Source organism: Pseudomyrmex gracilis, unplaced genomic scaffold, assembly GCF_002006095.1.
Source record: "Pseudomyrmex gracilis isolate BER0280 unplaced genomic scaffold, ASM200609v1 scaffold_75, whole genome shotgun sequence".
In the NCBI taxonomy this organism is placed as follows: Eukaryota; Metazoa; Arthropoda; class Insecta; order Hymenoptera; family Formicidae; genus Pseudomyrmex; species Pseudomyrmex gracilis.
In genome coordinates, this window is record NW_018020659.1 from 332548 (window position 1) to 346531 (window position 13984).

General features: G+C 41.0%; 2 protein-coding genes across 20 annotated transcripts in view; one reads left to right on the forward strand and one right to left on the reverse strand.

Annotated features, from left to right (window-relative positions):
* Positions 1–954, forward strand: part of LOC109854919 (NAD kinase-like) — a 23660-nt gene extending 22706 nt beyond the window's left edge. For all 16 annotated transcript variants that reach the window (XM_020428542.1, XM_020428548.1, XM_020428541.1 and 13 more), the window contains one exon: positions 451–954. In XM_020428542.1, coding sequence (XP_020284131.1) covers positions 451–649 — 199 coding nt within the window. In that variant the 3' untranslated portion in view covers positions 650–954. The remainder of the gene's footprint in view (positions 1–450) is intronic.
* A 683-nt stretch (positions 955–1637) lies between these two features.
* Positions 1638–12922, reverse strand: LOC109854931. 4 transcript variants are annotated; one of them, XM_020428575.1, is made up of 8 exons: positions 12624–12922; positions 12391–12525; positions 9664–11085; positions 9330–9356; positions 3880–4001; positions 3460–3687; positions 3133–3365; positions 1638–2671 (listed from the first exon to the last, which is right to left on the reverse strand). In XM_020428575.1, exons 3-8 carry the CDS (start codon positions 11049–11051, stop codon positions 2624–2626), a joined length of 2046 nt encoding a protein of 681 aa, XP_020284164.1. In that variant the 5' UTR covers positions 11052–11085; positions 12391–12525; positions 12624–12922; the 3' UTR covers positions 1638–2623. The 4 variants fall into 4 exon arrangements, with proteins under 4 accessions (XP_020284164.1, XP_020284161.1, XP_020284162.1 ...); XM_020428572.1 differs by having other exon boundaries at positions 3129–3365; XM_020428573.1 differs by having other exon boundaries at positions 3129–3365; positions 12391–12545.
* Positions 12923–13984: the final 1062 nt, after the last annotated feature.

Sequence of the window (13984 nt, forward strand, 5' to 3'; positions counted from 1 at the left end):
CTCAAAAATTGCGCATTAACGTTTTTAGAAAAAATAAGTTTTTTTTAAAACGCTTTTTTAAACGCTATCTTCGAAATTACTGGAGAATTTATCTAATTTTTTTTCTTTTTTTTTTTTTTTTTTTTTTTTTTTTTGGACGCAGAATTGTTCACACTTTCGATTCGAAAAAAGAAATTAAACAAATATTGATTTTTCGCGAAAATATTTGACTTTAAAGTTGCGCGGATCTCTCAGATCCAGTCTACAGTCAAAGACTTTGCTGTTATAATAAAATTATAATAATTTTTAATTAAAAGTTTGTTGTAGAAAAGAAACTATGAAGTACTGGAAAGCAAATAAATTTTGCACGTATGAATTATTTTTTTGCAAAATAATACATATATTTACGTAAATTCAATACGTACAATTTTAATACGATTGTTAGAAGAAAACTTGTGATATATTTTTCAGCTTGAGCGTAACCACTTCTATATATCCGGTGCCTAGCATCTGCGCGGCCGATCAAATGACGGATTGGTTTGATTCTCTCGCCGAATGCCTTCATTGGAACGTAAGGAAACGGCAGAAGCACCTGGACGAGTTGAGTGACCTCGCGCATTCATCTAGCAACGATACCTTAGACTCCTTTGAGACAGATCGAGACAGCTAGGTGTCACGGATATTTCTTATAGACTGCAGCACAATCGACAATATTTGACCAACTCCAAGAGTCAACTTGGCTAAAAAAAAATCTCGTAATCAAATAAACTCGATAGATTATTAAGTAACTGCTTCCATGTGTTGGGCAAAATCTTTTATGTACAAAAAAGAAATTTACACGCCAAAAATGTCGCGGAAAAAAAACCAGAATATGAAATTAGTAATTATCGGTAAAGTTGTGTTCTGCAAGATTGTTCTCTGCAAATGGAAAACATTTTACGCGTAAGAACTGTGAGCTTGAAAAAAAAAAAAAAACTATAAATAGATTATTGTAATGAAAAAATTACGTAAATAATGGTTATATCACACACGAGTGTGTGTGTATGGATTTTTTTATTCCTACTGATATAAATGATAAAATGCATTTGATGCTTTTTTCGAAGGAATTTATATTTACCAGCAAAACCATATATGGTTTATTTCGATAAATTATTAAATATAATATATTATACTACTTCGAACTTGGATACATTTTGTTTATTATAACTGCATTTTAATCCAAATGGCTCATGGATTGCTTAAGTCTTTTTATATTTCACCGAAACATCTGTACAGATATTTTCACGTTCTCTCTTTTGTTACAGATTAATGTAATTATCCAGGTACTAATATAATAGTAAATATAGTAATTGGACAATAATATAATTATTCAATTACTATAGGATACATTATGCATAGTAATCTTTAAATTACATTAATAAATAATAAAGATACTACACCATTTTTTTTATTAATATATAATTAATAAAATCCATATATCAATTTAATCTAACTTTTGTGTTTTCCTACGTAAATATGAAGTATAAGTCTTTTGAATAAACAATATGTTTTATATAAAATATATTTGTTACATCTCTTTTTCCCTCACGATCACTATACAGTGTCTCGAACAATATTATCAAAGAGGAAGAGAAATAATTGTAACTTATGAAATTTTATTTCAAGAGTAAATTTATTTGTTTGCAACACATGACATAGAAATATACATTATATGTACACCGCAGGAGAGACATCAACACTTATATGTCTCTTTCGTCACGTACGTTGTAAGTATCGTAAGAAATCGGATGAAATTTCCAAAAATCCGTTGATTTTGGACATCCAATATTATTTCTGCAATAGTTTTTGCAGAGAACAACGCATTTTATACGAATTTGTCCGATCAAATAACGGATTCGGAAAATTCCGGGTGTCTCTTATGTATATATATATATATTTGTATAATCTAACTATACTTAGCACATAAATATCTATATATGATCCCCGAAACTCTTTTACATTTGGCTATATCAGTCATGAGCATGTTGATGTGTGGGCGAATGATATAAGTCAGCGATATGTTATTTTACACTAGTCATATGTACACTATGATGCGATATTTAAAGAGAAGATGGGTTTTTACTTTAATGTACAATAATTATATATGGGGGAGCTTACTTTATTTTATTATATTTAAATAATTCCTCCTTAAGTTAATAGCACTACCAGTCTATTGAGAGAACTCGTTAGAATCATATCTGTTTTGCACAGCAATTAAAAGCTGCTCCTGTCTGTTTTAAGCCAAATTCTAAAATTTATCCGTTCGGTATCATGCAAAATTCTAAAAGGTCTTTACTTTTTTTTCTCAGTAAGATATGAAACTTCTTAATGTGTAAAAATTATTATCTAGGACTTATTTCTAAATAATATTTTTGCTTAGTCACTTCTCTAAACAATTTTAAATTTATATATATATATATATTGAACTCGCACGCGTGTCTTCGTCTGTTGATTGACAAAGTGTCACAAAACGATCACGATCACAATGTAGTTTAAGTCGGTTTTGTTTTACATAAATTCCGAAACAATCTGCATCGCTTCGTGGTTCTGATCTCGTTTTGCCACTTCTAGTGCCTGCAATTCATGTACGTGACTTCTTCGTTGTTTACGATGCGAATGTAAGTAGTGCAGGCTCGGACGAAAAGTGCAGGCACTGTGGAAAAGAAAAACAATAAAAATTTTCGGATGAGAGTACACAAAAAAACTAAATTAAATTATTTGCAACTACAGATTAGTCAGAAAAAACGCATTCGCAAAAATAAGTTTTCGCAAAAAAAGTAAGTTTCTTGTTTTTTTTTCTTTTTTTATGAAATATTAATTTTGCTAATTACATTGCTAAAGTCGTAAATATGATTCACAAATTCATTCTGCAAAAAAGCACGTGCGTTCGGTGAATAATATTTAACATTTTAACATTACTTGACAATATATCAACAATTTAAGTTTGTGCATAGACATTTCCAAATGTTTGTTAAATCTACATTCACAGAACGTCGGCAATATGGGGTTAACATATTCCTGTGTGTTTCGTCGTATTACTTCAAGCATTAATCTCACGTAAACGTATCAAGGCCCAAACGTAAGTTAGTATTGTTAGATCACACACTCACATGCCTTCTGATCCAAGTCGCGGTTCTCGCAAGAAGGTTGCTGTACATAATCGGCCGGTTTCAATGGTCGGCCGTCCTGATCCTCTATCTGAATCACCAGGCCGTGATTGTTGCTGTTGCCTTGCGCATCCTGCGAGTTCAGTTGCCAGAATCTCAAACCTTGCCTGACGTCCAGCGCGAAATGAGTGCCCTGGGCCGTGAGCGGCGTCACGACGGAGTCCATAAGCCGTTTCTTTGCTGTGGAGATCGCAATTTTTCTTAAATTCTCGAAATATTTGCGCGCGTAAATTCGATAACCCCCCCCCGATTATACATTACTGTCGACACTTACGTCGATGTTTCTTCAACGCTTTCGTGTAATAGTAAACCGATATTCTGATTTTCTTCTCGTCAACCTCGTCCTCGTCCGCGGATGATGTGATATTGTCCTGCGGCAGTTTGTAGATACGCAATTTCGCGGCGGCAATATGATCAACGGAAGTTAGATTCAATTGGAAATGCATATTCATCGAAAACTGATCCGCCCACGCTTCGGGATCTGTGTTTCGGGGTATCTGACCTGCACAATCAACATCGTACAACGTCTCGTTAAAGCAATATAATACATACATACATATATGCGTGTGTGTGTGTCCCAATGTTTTCCTGACACGCAAACACACACACACATATATGTATAACTTTTTATTAACAACGTGTAAAATACATGTGAGCCTTTATTACATGATCATCGAGTTAGTAAGCTACTTACATGTGGGCAAAAACATGGTGAGTCTCTCACGTTGAACCTGGTTGGTGTTGGTGCTGTGATTAAGTCGCCCCGTTATCACGAGGATTCTCGTTTTAATATCCTCGATCGCTTTCTGACCCTGACTGCAAAGACAAATCAAAGTTTGTTAGATTTTACACGCAGCGTAAAACGAATTACAAGTCTCGCGTCCAATCTCTTATCGCATAGAATGAACAAACAAGCACAAACACACATATATATATATATTCTGTATAAAGCGATCTCACAACTTCAGCAAAATAATGTTATTGAAATGAGTTTTTTTATTCGTGTTAATATCTCTCGTTATCGGTTATTAAAATATCGTTTTCAGGAAAAACTCGATAAAGCGGAAATTTAAGTCAGAATGTGTAGATAAGTTATCACACACACAGTTCTCTATTTTGAAAAGCAACATTAGAAAAGTTGTTCTGTGCGCCAAGCAATTGAGCGAAAGATCTGAAAGCGGCGCTTTGCCTTAAAAAAATAAATAAATAAACATATTAGGTCTACCGGAAAGTTCTGTCCGTTTTTGTAGAATAAAACAAAATACAAATTTTTCTTAATTTTTCAAAAATGGGATATACAAATTGCCCTCACGCTGGCAAGAAATCATTAATAATAATGGCAATTATATTATTTAATAAAGTTTATTGACGGTAAGAAAAATTTGTATTTTGTTTTATTCCAAAAACGGACAGAACTTTCCGGTAGACCTAATTTATACATATGTATATTAATAAAAAAAATGTTTAAAAAAATGTTACAAAAAAAAATTAACAAAATTCTCTGCAAATTCTCAGTCGTTATTTAAAATGTTCTTTGAATATATTATTCTCCGATATGCTTTTGGGTGAGAATTCTCAGCCGCGTAGTTTCGTAACGCGATCGAGAAAGGATCGTTTCCTCATAAAACCTAATGCAGCGGCGCGTCTGCCGGCTCGAGAATTTTCACCTCAGGTTCCCAGGCGGACTCTCTTCCGGGTGCCGATGGCGCGGGCCAATGGACTATGGTCAGTGACCTACAGAGGCACGGTACGGCTCGGAGGCATTTATTACATGTGGCAGACAGCGGCTAGACAGTCGGCGGATACACCGGCACCCCAATCACCTCGACTTTCTGTCTGGTCTCGGCGAAACCTCAACTTTTTAAGGCCACGTCTCTCGAATCTTAAAAAGTCCACTCCCAGGACGTCTCGGGTCAGGTCTCATTTGCATCCTATCTCTTACCTCGGCGGCCTACCGGGGACTTTTTTCGTCGGCGCTTGTTGAACGTCGTCGGTCGTTAGCGTGACTCGAATTTCACGCCTTTCTCCGAACCGAGACTCGATTCGTGTCTGTCTTCATTCGGCGCCACTCTGATTTTCGGGATTTCGCGATCGAATGTGAAATTGCGGTCTCACGTTTTTTTTTTTTTTATCGATACTAGGACGAAGAAGTTGTTTACACGCGCGGATCGGGAGCCCAGACGGCCTTCTCGGACTTTCATCAAGGAGAGACGAGACACCGGTGACTGTCGCATTTTGAAAGACGTGTGCGTCTGCGACGATCGGTCGGAGCGCGCGCCGCTTGCCCGCCGGATTGCATAATAAATTTTTTTTTTCAGACATTTTTTACCGGCGGCTCTGGCAAAATAGGATAGAGAAGCGAGACACGCACACACACACACACGACGGGACGAAAGGAGAAGAAGGATGAGTGTCATTTCTCTACGTCATCGACAAGGACCGCCGTGTTCGCGACGCCCACTCGGGAGATTTCAGCGCAGCCTCCACGTCAACGACCTCGTTGGCTGCCCGAGCGCCAACCAGAAGAATGTATTTCCCTGAATGGCGGAAAAGAGAAGAAAAGAAGAAGAGATGCGGGAGGCGGGGGAGTAGAGACGGAGAAGAGAGGGAAAACGAATCCACAAGCGAAAAGAAACAGGCTTAAAAGGCTTTCCTTTTCGCAAATTCAAATTTCCTTGAATCTTTGAGGTTTGACGCGTAAATGCAAACCCCCATATTTAAAAAAAAATAAATATAGCAGGTATTTATTAAAATTCGTCCCTTAAACTTTATGGATTTTGTCTTGACTCCACAAACGGGCATCTAAAGTTTGCGTGACAATAATAATTGCTAATTGCCGGGTTGCCCAAAACTAAACGATCTGTTTTTTTTTTTTTAGAAAAATAGTCGAGAGGAGAGAGATACGAGCGCTCTTCTGCGAAAAAAAAACCTGATCTATGATACACGCCGGAGCCGGCTTTGTGTTCGATTCTAGGCATGCTCGTTAATCTAACCGCGGCCAAGTCACGCGTCGGGCTAGCTACGTGCCACGTCTGTCCGCCGTCTGGAAAAGGGAAGAAACCTGAAGAAGAGTCTGGAGGCCGTTGCATCATGAGAAATCCGGCGCGGTGAATCCTTGGTTCTTCGTTTCGCTTCGTGGTCGCGCCGGGTGTCGCGCGATAATGAAATTCATTGGAGCACGACCGGGAGTCGCCGTGTCCGTCATTAGCGTTGGAAATTAGACAGGGAAACGAGGGGGGGAGGGAAAAGAAAAGAAAAAAGAGAAAGGAAGAAAGGAAGGAAGAAAGAAAGAAAGAAAGAAAGAAAAAAAGAAGAGAGAGAGAGAGAGCGCAATCGGCGCGACGGTGAAAATTTTAATGTTCCGGGCCCCGGAATGTCTGTTAGAGTTTAAGAAAAAAGAGCCGAATGGGAAAAAAGAGAGAAATGGAGAGAAAGAATAGTGAAGAAACGGTTCCTCGCGAGACGCGATAGGCCGACGACGTGTAACCGGCGCGGCGGCCTGATTGGGCCGTCCGTAAAAATGCACATTGCACCGTCTGGCGGTGCGACGGCGGCGGCGGCGGCGGCGGCGGCGGCGGCAGCGGCGGCGGTGCTGGTAGCGGCGAGATGCAGAACAGAAGGGGACAGAGGGGAAAGAAAGAGAGAAAGAGAGAGAGAGAGAGAGAGAGAGAAGGAGAGAGAGAGAAAAAGAGAGAGATAGAAGTGAAGGGTCCGTGGGGATCACCGGCGAAAACTTCCTCCTCTCTCTCCGTCGCGCGCACTGTCGCTCCGTCTTCGTCGACATAGGAAGAGAGACGCATAGACAAGGTCAACGCATTAAATTGAAATGTGTTACGTAACCTCGTAAGAGAGTTCTCTAACTGCAGCCCGACTAGACACCCGGCGATTACGGGGGTGCTCAACTCGGTCTTGTCTCGAGGCATGAAATTGCGCGCGGGCGGCATTCGTCGCGCGCGCTTCTCACTCCTATTGTGCTTCTCGTCGCGAAAGAGGCTCGTCCAGATGCCCAGACATGACATCCTCCCCCCCTCCCCCTTTCCCCGTCATCATTTAGATCAACCGCCCGGCGTTCGCTTATCGCGCAATCTAGGGAATCAGTGGTCGCGAAGCAATTAAAAACGAGAGAAAGATTTAATATGTAAGACAAAAAACAGCTGAAAGTAAATTTTTGTCATCATCAGAAAACACACAAGTCAAAGAGAGATGCGCAGATCAACAAAACAATATATAATCTTGAATTTTGAAATGCCGCGCGATGATATTAAATTAATTTTTTAACTAATTTACTTTGAAGAGAATAAAATTCGTTTCTATCTCGCGTGAATCGAGAACGAGGATGAGAGAAGAGCGCGGATTAGAAATAAAGCAGAGACGCCGTGTGTAAAAGCCGTGTGGTGGATAATATCCGGCGGATTCCCGACGAGATGCAACCGCGCTCACGATCGTGCGAGCGATGCACGAATGCATCGGCAACAGCACGCGCTCGAAGGAGGACTCTCGAGACGGGCTACGCCAGTGCCGGCACGAATGCATTTTACGCGTCTAGACTTAATAAAATAAAAGAAACGCCCGCGCACTCACACACGAGTGAGGGGGCTGCGAGCAGTCGTGGGGAAGAGCGGGAGAGAGAGAGCGATTTAAAAACATAGAGAGACCGCAGCGGAATTTCCACCGCGTATCCTTCCTAGCTGAGCACTGTCCCTAAACCTGTCCCTCGTTCAGACTTTATCGCCCTGCGGGGCTTGTCCCTTTACGAAATGATTATTATTCCGATTAGCGCGCACGTCGTGGTTGCGCATAGACAGAATATTCCGCGAGTTACGGAATATTACGTCAATTCAACTTTTTTTACGAAGATACAATTATTGTTATTATTTGTTTTTTTCCCCTCAGATTTCACGAAGATTCGCAATTATTCGCGAAACGAGAAAAAAATATCTCTTCGTCAGATATGTTCTGTATAAAAAAAAAAAAAAAAAGAACAATTAAGAATCGCACGGGGAAACATTCGCGCACGCGAGCGATAATGACAAAAGCGCGCAAAATTTTCCCGACGCGTCGCTGAGTTTTTCTTCGCTTCTCCTCCGACTCCGCGATACTTTTATATCTGTTCATCGAGATATTTTTACGTGACGAGGGCAACGTTTTGCTGAGAACGCTAATGCCGGTTCGACGACGTCGGCAAAACTTGCGCCTTGTGCGCCGCGCGTACATCGAATCTACGAATCAATTTCCACACATTATTATCGGCGCGTGTGTAACGAACGAATACGTTAGCAAAAACGGGAAAAAAAAGATCCGTGTGTGTTTCAACAACGAGATTACGTAAAACTTGTCGAGAAGCAAAGCTTTCCGACGCGTCGAATCATTATCTCTCTTTTAGAGATTTTTAAAATTTTTCTCAGATTGCGCGCGCGCCATTAAAAGTTCGTGTAACAAAAGTATATCATAACATAGAGCAATAAAGATCTCGGAGTGCGACGTAGAAATCTATCTGAAACGTAAATACCGCGAGAATATAACACGCGTGAATGATTTTTTGCGCAATTTCTTGGCGCTTCGTCGAAACTTCGTCGAGATACGCAAAATTGGCTCGTGTGTAAGCCATAAAATTATATATACATATATATATAATATATATAAAGTCAAATGTCGTAAAATTCACAGGCAATTACAAGCAGCAAAACACATGTGTGAATAATTTCTCTTCAGATCGAACGAGAGAAAATATTATTAACACTAGATATATACCAGCTATTTAAATATACCTATTAAAAAATACAAAAAATATATTTGTTACGAATATATATAAATTAACATTAGGTTCATAAAATGTATTCTCTACTTGTAGCTACAAAAGTCATAATTCATCATTTCGGAAAGCAAATGTTACATGCGGTAAAAATTTTGAATTGAAATTGCACGACCAGAGTCAAAATGACTCTGGTCTGGCAAATCTAGTGTTAACTTCGTCGCATCCGCGACGATAACACACATTCATGCAAAATACGAGAGAATAGAATTGTTGATGCGCGCGAGCGAGGAGAGTGTTAAAAGAAGCGCATTCGCGAAAAAAATAAATTGAGGAAAAAAAACGCACGGCACACCGGAACGCCTTACCTATGGGCCTCCGTGGAGGCTTACCTGTCGAAGCTTGAGGTTACGTTTTCTCTAGAAGATACAAAAAGCATCGTTGTAGATACTCGATTTGCATTTGCCAAGCGGAAAGAGAGCGCGTGACGAACAACATTTAATAGAAAAATTTAACTTAATTAACTTAATTCGGGTACGAGAAAAAGTGTGTAATCTTTGAAAAAAAAAAAAACAAAAAACAATTACTTGAAAACTATACTTAATAATATACTTTTCTTTTACGATAACCGACATTACTTAATATTGTCAAGAGTTACTCTCTTCTTTTTTTTGTAATTCACTTTTTCTCATACTGCAAAGATTTTGTTCTTTCGTTTCAACTTACTCTCGATGATGGGCCATCATCAATTGCTGATAGGCGGATAGATTGGTCTGCGATGCGTTCTGATTGGACGCGTCGAAAGATTTCATCGGATCCGGATCGTCGTTCTGATATCCCAGCGTGTCGGTTTCATTGCCATCCGAATTCCGCCCCTCGTAATCCGACGTCTCGTTCTCATCGGCGTACATCCGCAATGTATCTTCGAACTCCGGTATCACCCTGTAAACATCATCCTCAATCCATTCCAACCCCTCGAACTCGCCGATCTTCTTCTCGCCGACCGTGTTTTCCGTCGTGCTGGACATCGCGTTAGCCGTGTCAACGGGTTCTGGCGTCTCGGATTCTGGAGTCGTGCTGAAGGAACGTCCTTTTCTGGCATAATTGGACCTGGAGCGTTTGCCCAGCTGGTAAACTACGGGAAGTAGAGAGTCCCCGGTAGCTGGAGAAGAAGCAGACGAAGAAGAAGAAGAAGAAGAAGAAGAAGAAGAAGACAATGACGAAGCGTGAAAGGAGTTAGCAACGTTCTTGGCAGTCGTGTGTCTCAAGGTCGAGGGAGCGCGATGTTTCGGTTCAACTTTCGACGGTCTCTCCTCGGAGCTGGAGTCGAATTCAGAATCGTCGTATGGAATTTTGAAGATCACATGAGATTCCGTCGAGTCATCCCGTTCTCCAGAATTTCGCGACTCGTCGTCGTAATCAAAATTCGTCGTCTCGGGCCACGAATGTTGAGAATCGAATTTTGACGCTCGATCCTCGTAATCGATTACCGCCTGACGATTGTAAGCGTCGTAATCGAAATCTTTCTTGTTGTATTGATTTTTTCTATTCTCGTTCGACGAGACATCATCAACGTCGGGATCGTTGCGTCGGGACGTCGATTTAACTTCCATGTAATCCCAATCGTTCGCTTTTCCGTACAAATTTTCATTGTAGAATCTTTTTCCAGAAGAAGACTCGGTTCTTCTTCTCAATTCATCGTCCTTTCGTTTGTCGAATTTTTGCTGGCGAATCGCGTGCACGTACTCGGGAGTGTAATTCAAACTCTTCAGCAGCAACATCTCGGCCGTGCCGAGATCACCCATTATTATCTTTAAGATCGCTTTTTCCAACATCCTCTCAGCTCTCCGCGCGTTGTAGGTGCGCGTTTCAACATTATTTGAGGTTTCCGAATGTTTTTCATTTTTTTCCAGCGATTCCGTTTTTACATCGTCCGCGACGTTGTCACTTCCGACATCGATCTCACGTTCGACAAAATCAACGTGGCCGTTCTCCTCCTGTCTGTGTTCCGGATAATAACCGTGGCGACGACGATGATGATGATGATGATGAGACGATGCGTCAACGGCGAGGATCATCAATAGAAGAAACACGAAAGACTTCGTAATGCCCATCTTGTCGCAGGTGAATCAAACTTGTCCGAGAAACCTAATATGCGCGACGAAGATCAGAATGAACTTGAAATGCTCAACTGTGTTTTCGGAAATTATTTTCAATCTGTGTATGTGTGTGTGTGTGTGTGTAAATTTTTATTAATTCCGCAAAAACGCGAGCTTCGAAAATTATGCGAGAATATAATCTTCAAATTTGTCTTTCCGACCCTCCCTCAAAGTTTCTTCGCCGATAATTCGCGTTCTTCTCCGTTATTTGAATATAATCGTTCGCGTCGATTCTAGCACTGCGGAAAATGAGGAAGCGCGAATAATATCTTCTCCTTTCGATTCTTCGAATGTTTTTTTTTTTTTTCGATCGAAATTGTCCTCGAGAAATCGTCACCTCAATTAGCGCGCGTGCCACCTCCCGTCACACTGTTTAAAGCCGCGGCGCTTCTACGAATGGGGCAACTCTCTCTCTGCAAGAGAGCACGTCAAAGCACGTGAAAGAAGAGGAAACCGTTTCTTCCGTGGCGGAGGCGTGTTAGCGAACTGGACTGGTGATTGGTTTGCCGGCGAGTCGTAGACTAAAGATTCTAATCGCACGAGGAAAGGCTCGAGGTGCGTAAGTAGGAAGGATTCGTATGCGTGTGCACGCTCTGAGCAGTAAGTCTCAACTGAGCTGGTGCTGGCCAGCTCACAGACATAATTCTGTCTACTCACATTTCTGTCTAACGACGAAGCCGCGAGAGGAGACGCGCCGGTGTTACTACGATGACTCCTTTTTTCTTCCCTCTCCTCCCCCTTCTATCCTTCTCTCTCTCTCTCTCTCACTCTCTCTCTCTCTCTCTCTCTCTCTGTCTTTCTCCTACTCGCGTTTCGCGCTATCTCTCTCCCGCTGTATCTCTTTCTCTCTCTCTCTCTCTCTCTCTTTCTCTCTCTCTCTACACCACCGTCGCCTCTCACGTCGGCCTCCACTCTTTCTCCTCCACTCGTTCAAACCCGGGTAACCCCTTTTCCTCGCGCGCACCGAAATCCCGCGGAGGACAGCCTTTTCTCTCCTCGCGACGTTTCACCTCCTTCTTCTTCCGCCCCCTTTGCTCCGTCACCGTTTCCTCTTTCTTTTTCGTTCTCTTCTTTATATTCTTCCTCTTCGCCGCGAATCTGCCTCCCGATGATGATTACCCGGGGATCGTGCCGAATCGAGCTGGTCCGCTGACCAGATTCCCGCGATTGTCCCGATCTCGTTTCGTCCGCGTTCGCGGGATTATATCTGTACTACGGTTCGCATTGAATTTCGCGAAGCTTGTTGCGGAATTGTTGTTCGGTCTTTTGTATTTCGATCGTACGAGTTACTCACGTGTACTTCCCCAGAGAATCTACTTGCAAAGTAGAGTCTGCGGTCTTCTTCTGCAGGTAGGTATTATCTACTTTTTTCCTCCTCTCTCTCTCTTTCACCGCGAATGCAATTGACACTTCTCACGCCGGACTTTCGCTACCAAAAGAAAAAAAAAACTTGATTTCAATCTTCTGCCGTGCGATCACGCGAGTGATCGTCTTTTTTTGTTTTTTTTTAGGTACTTCGTTACTTACTTGAGAAACGAGAAGAAGCTCCCGTATGAGAGGAGGAACGAAGTAAGGGAGAGAGAAAGAAGTCTCTCTCTCTTTTTGTTTTCGTTCGTTCCTCGGTTTCCACGAAGTGTCGGTCGGGCGAGATTAAGTATCCCTCTGATTGAGCGGCTTCACAAGTAATCGTTTGCGACGAAATGTGAAGTTGAAGATAAAAAAAAAAAAAAAAAAAACGAGAGATGCAGCAGTCACACAGGAATGTACGGCGAGATCTGTACCAGAGAATTGTACAACAAGGCTCGTCGTATTCGGATAGTCGTTTCAGGAGCAGCCACGTGCGACTTTATAGGGTGTCCCCCTCTCCGCTGTCTAGACGAATCGAAAGATATGATCTTTGAATCATAATGTATCGCTTTTAATAAATGCAGCGCCGATCCGCGCGAGTGCGTAAAACTGCGATACATGCCAACACACACGCCGACGGCGTGGATCCGAGGAAAAAAACCAAAATAAAAAAATAAAAAAAAGAATCCGTGACAGACTCACTTTGTTGCCACGTGTGAAAATGCGTGGAATTTCGATTCCGCTTCATTATCCAATATAAGAAGCTATTTGGTGAATGAAATATAAATGGTCGAGAGAGAGAGAGATGAAATATGCGTAAACGAGACAAAAACATCGGTTTAACGAGCTCGGTGACTTGTTAATACGTAATTCTCATGTTTTATTTTTATTGTGCGTAGACATTTCTTTTTATATAATAGTTTTCTATTAAAAAAACACAACTTTCGTAATGTATTCCTATATAAATATTAATTGTCGCACGCGGTTTTTTGTCAGACGACTGCGTTAAAATATTAGGTCTACCGGAAAGTTCTGTCTGTTTTTGGAATAAAACAAAATACAAATTTTTCTTACCGTCAATAAACTTGATTAAATAATATAATTGCCATTATTGTTAATAATTTCTTGCCAGCGTGAGGGCAATTTGTACATCCCATTTTTGAAAAATTAAGAAAAATTTGTATTTTGTTTTATTCCACAAAAACGGACAGAACTTTCCGCTAGACCTAATATACCCGCGAAGACACTACGGAGAGGACGAACTTGACAAGTCGCATTATCGTAATTTTAGAAGAGAACGATTTTGAAGTTTCGAAACGCGTACATGTATATTTCTCCGTATCACACACGTGTTACACACGTGTTTTAGAAGAACGTTTTTTTTTTATCTCGGAATCTATCAACAATTTCCCCCCTCTCGCTTTGGATAATTGAAACGCCGCGTTTTAACTACGAAACGTAACATCAAAGACAGGAAAATCGAAAAAAATTTGACTTGTGAAGTTCTTTTCCTGTTGAAGTTCTTTTCCTGCGTACGTAGA

Excerpts from the sequence above, each read along its gene's own strand:
- LOC109854931 (XM_020428572.1), bottom strand. The coding sequence starts at position 11,051 with ATGGGCATTACGAAGTCTTTCGTGTTTCTTCTATTGATGATCCTCGCC. Across the intron at positions 9,357-9,663 it reads ATGATGGCCCATCATCGAGA|AGAAAACGTAACCTCAAGCT; the intron begins GTAAGTTGAAAC and ends TGTATCTTCTAG. Across the intron at positions 3,366-3,459 it reads AGCGTTGAAGAAACATCGAC|CAAAGAAACGGCTTATGGAC; the intron begins GTAAGTGTCGAC and ends CGATCTCCACAG.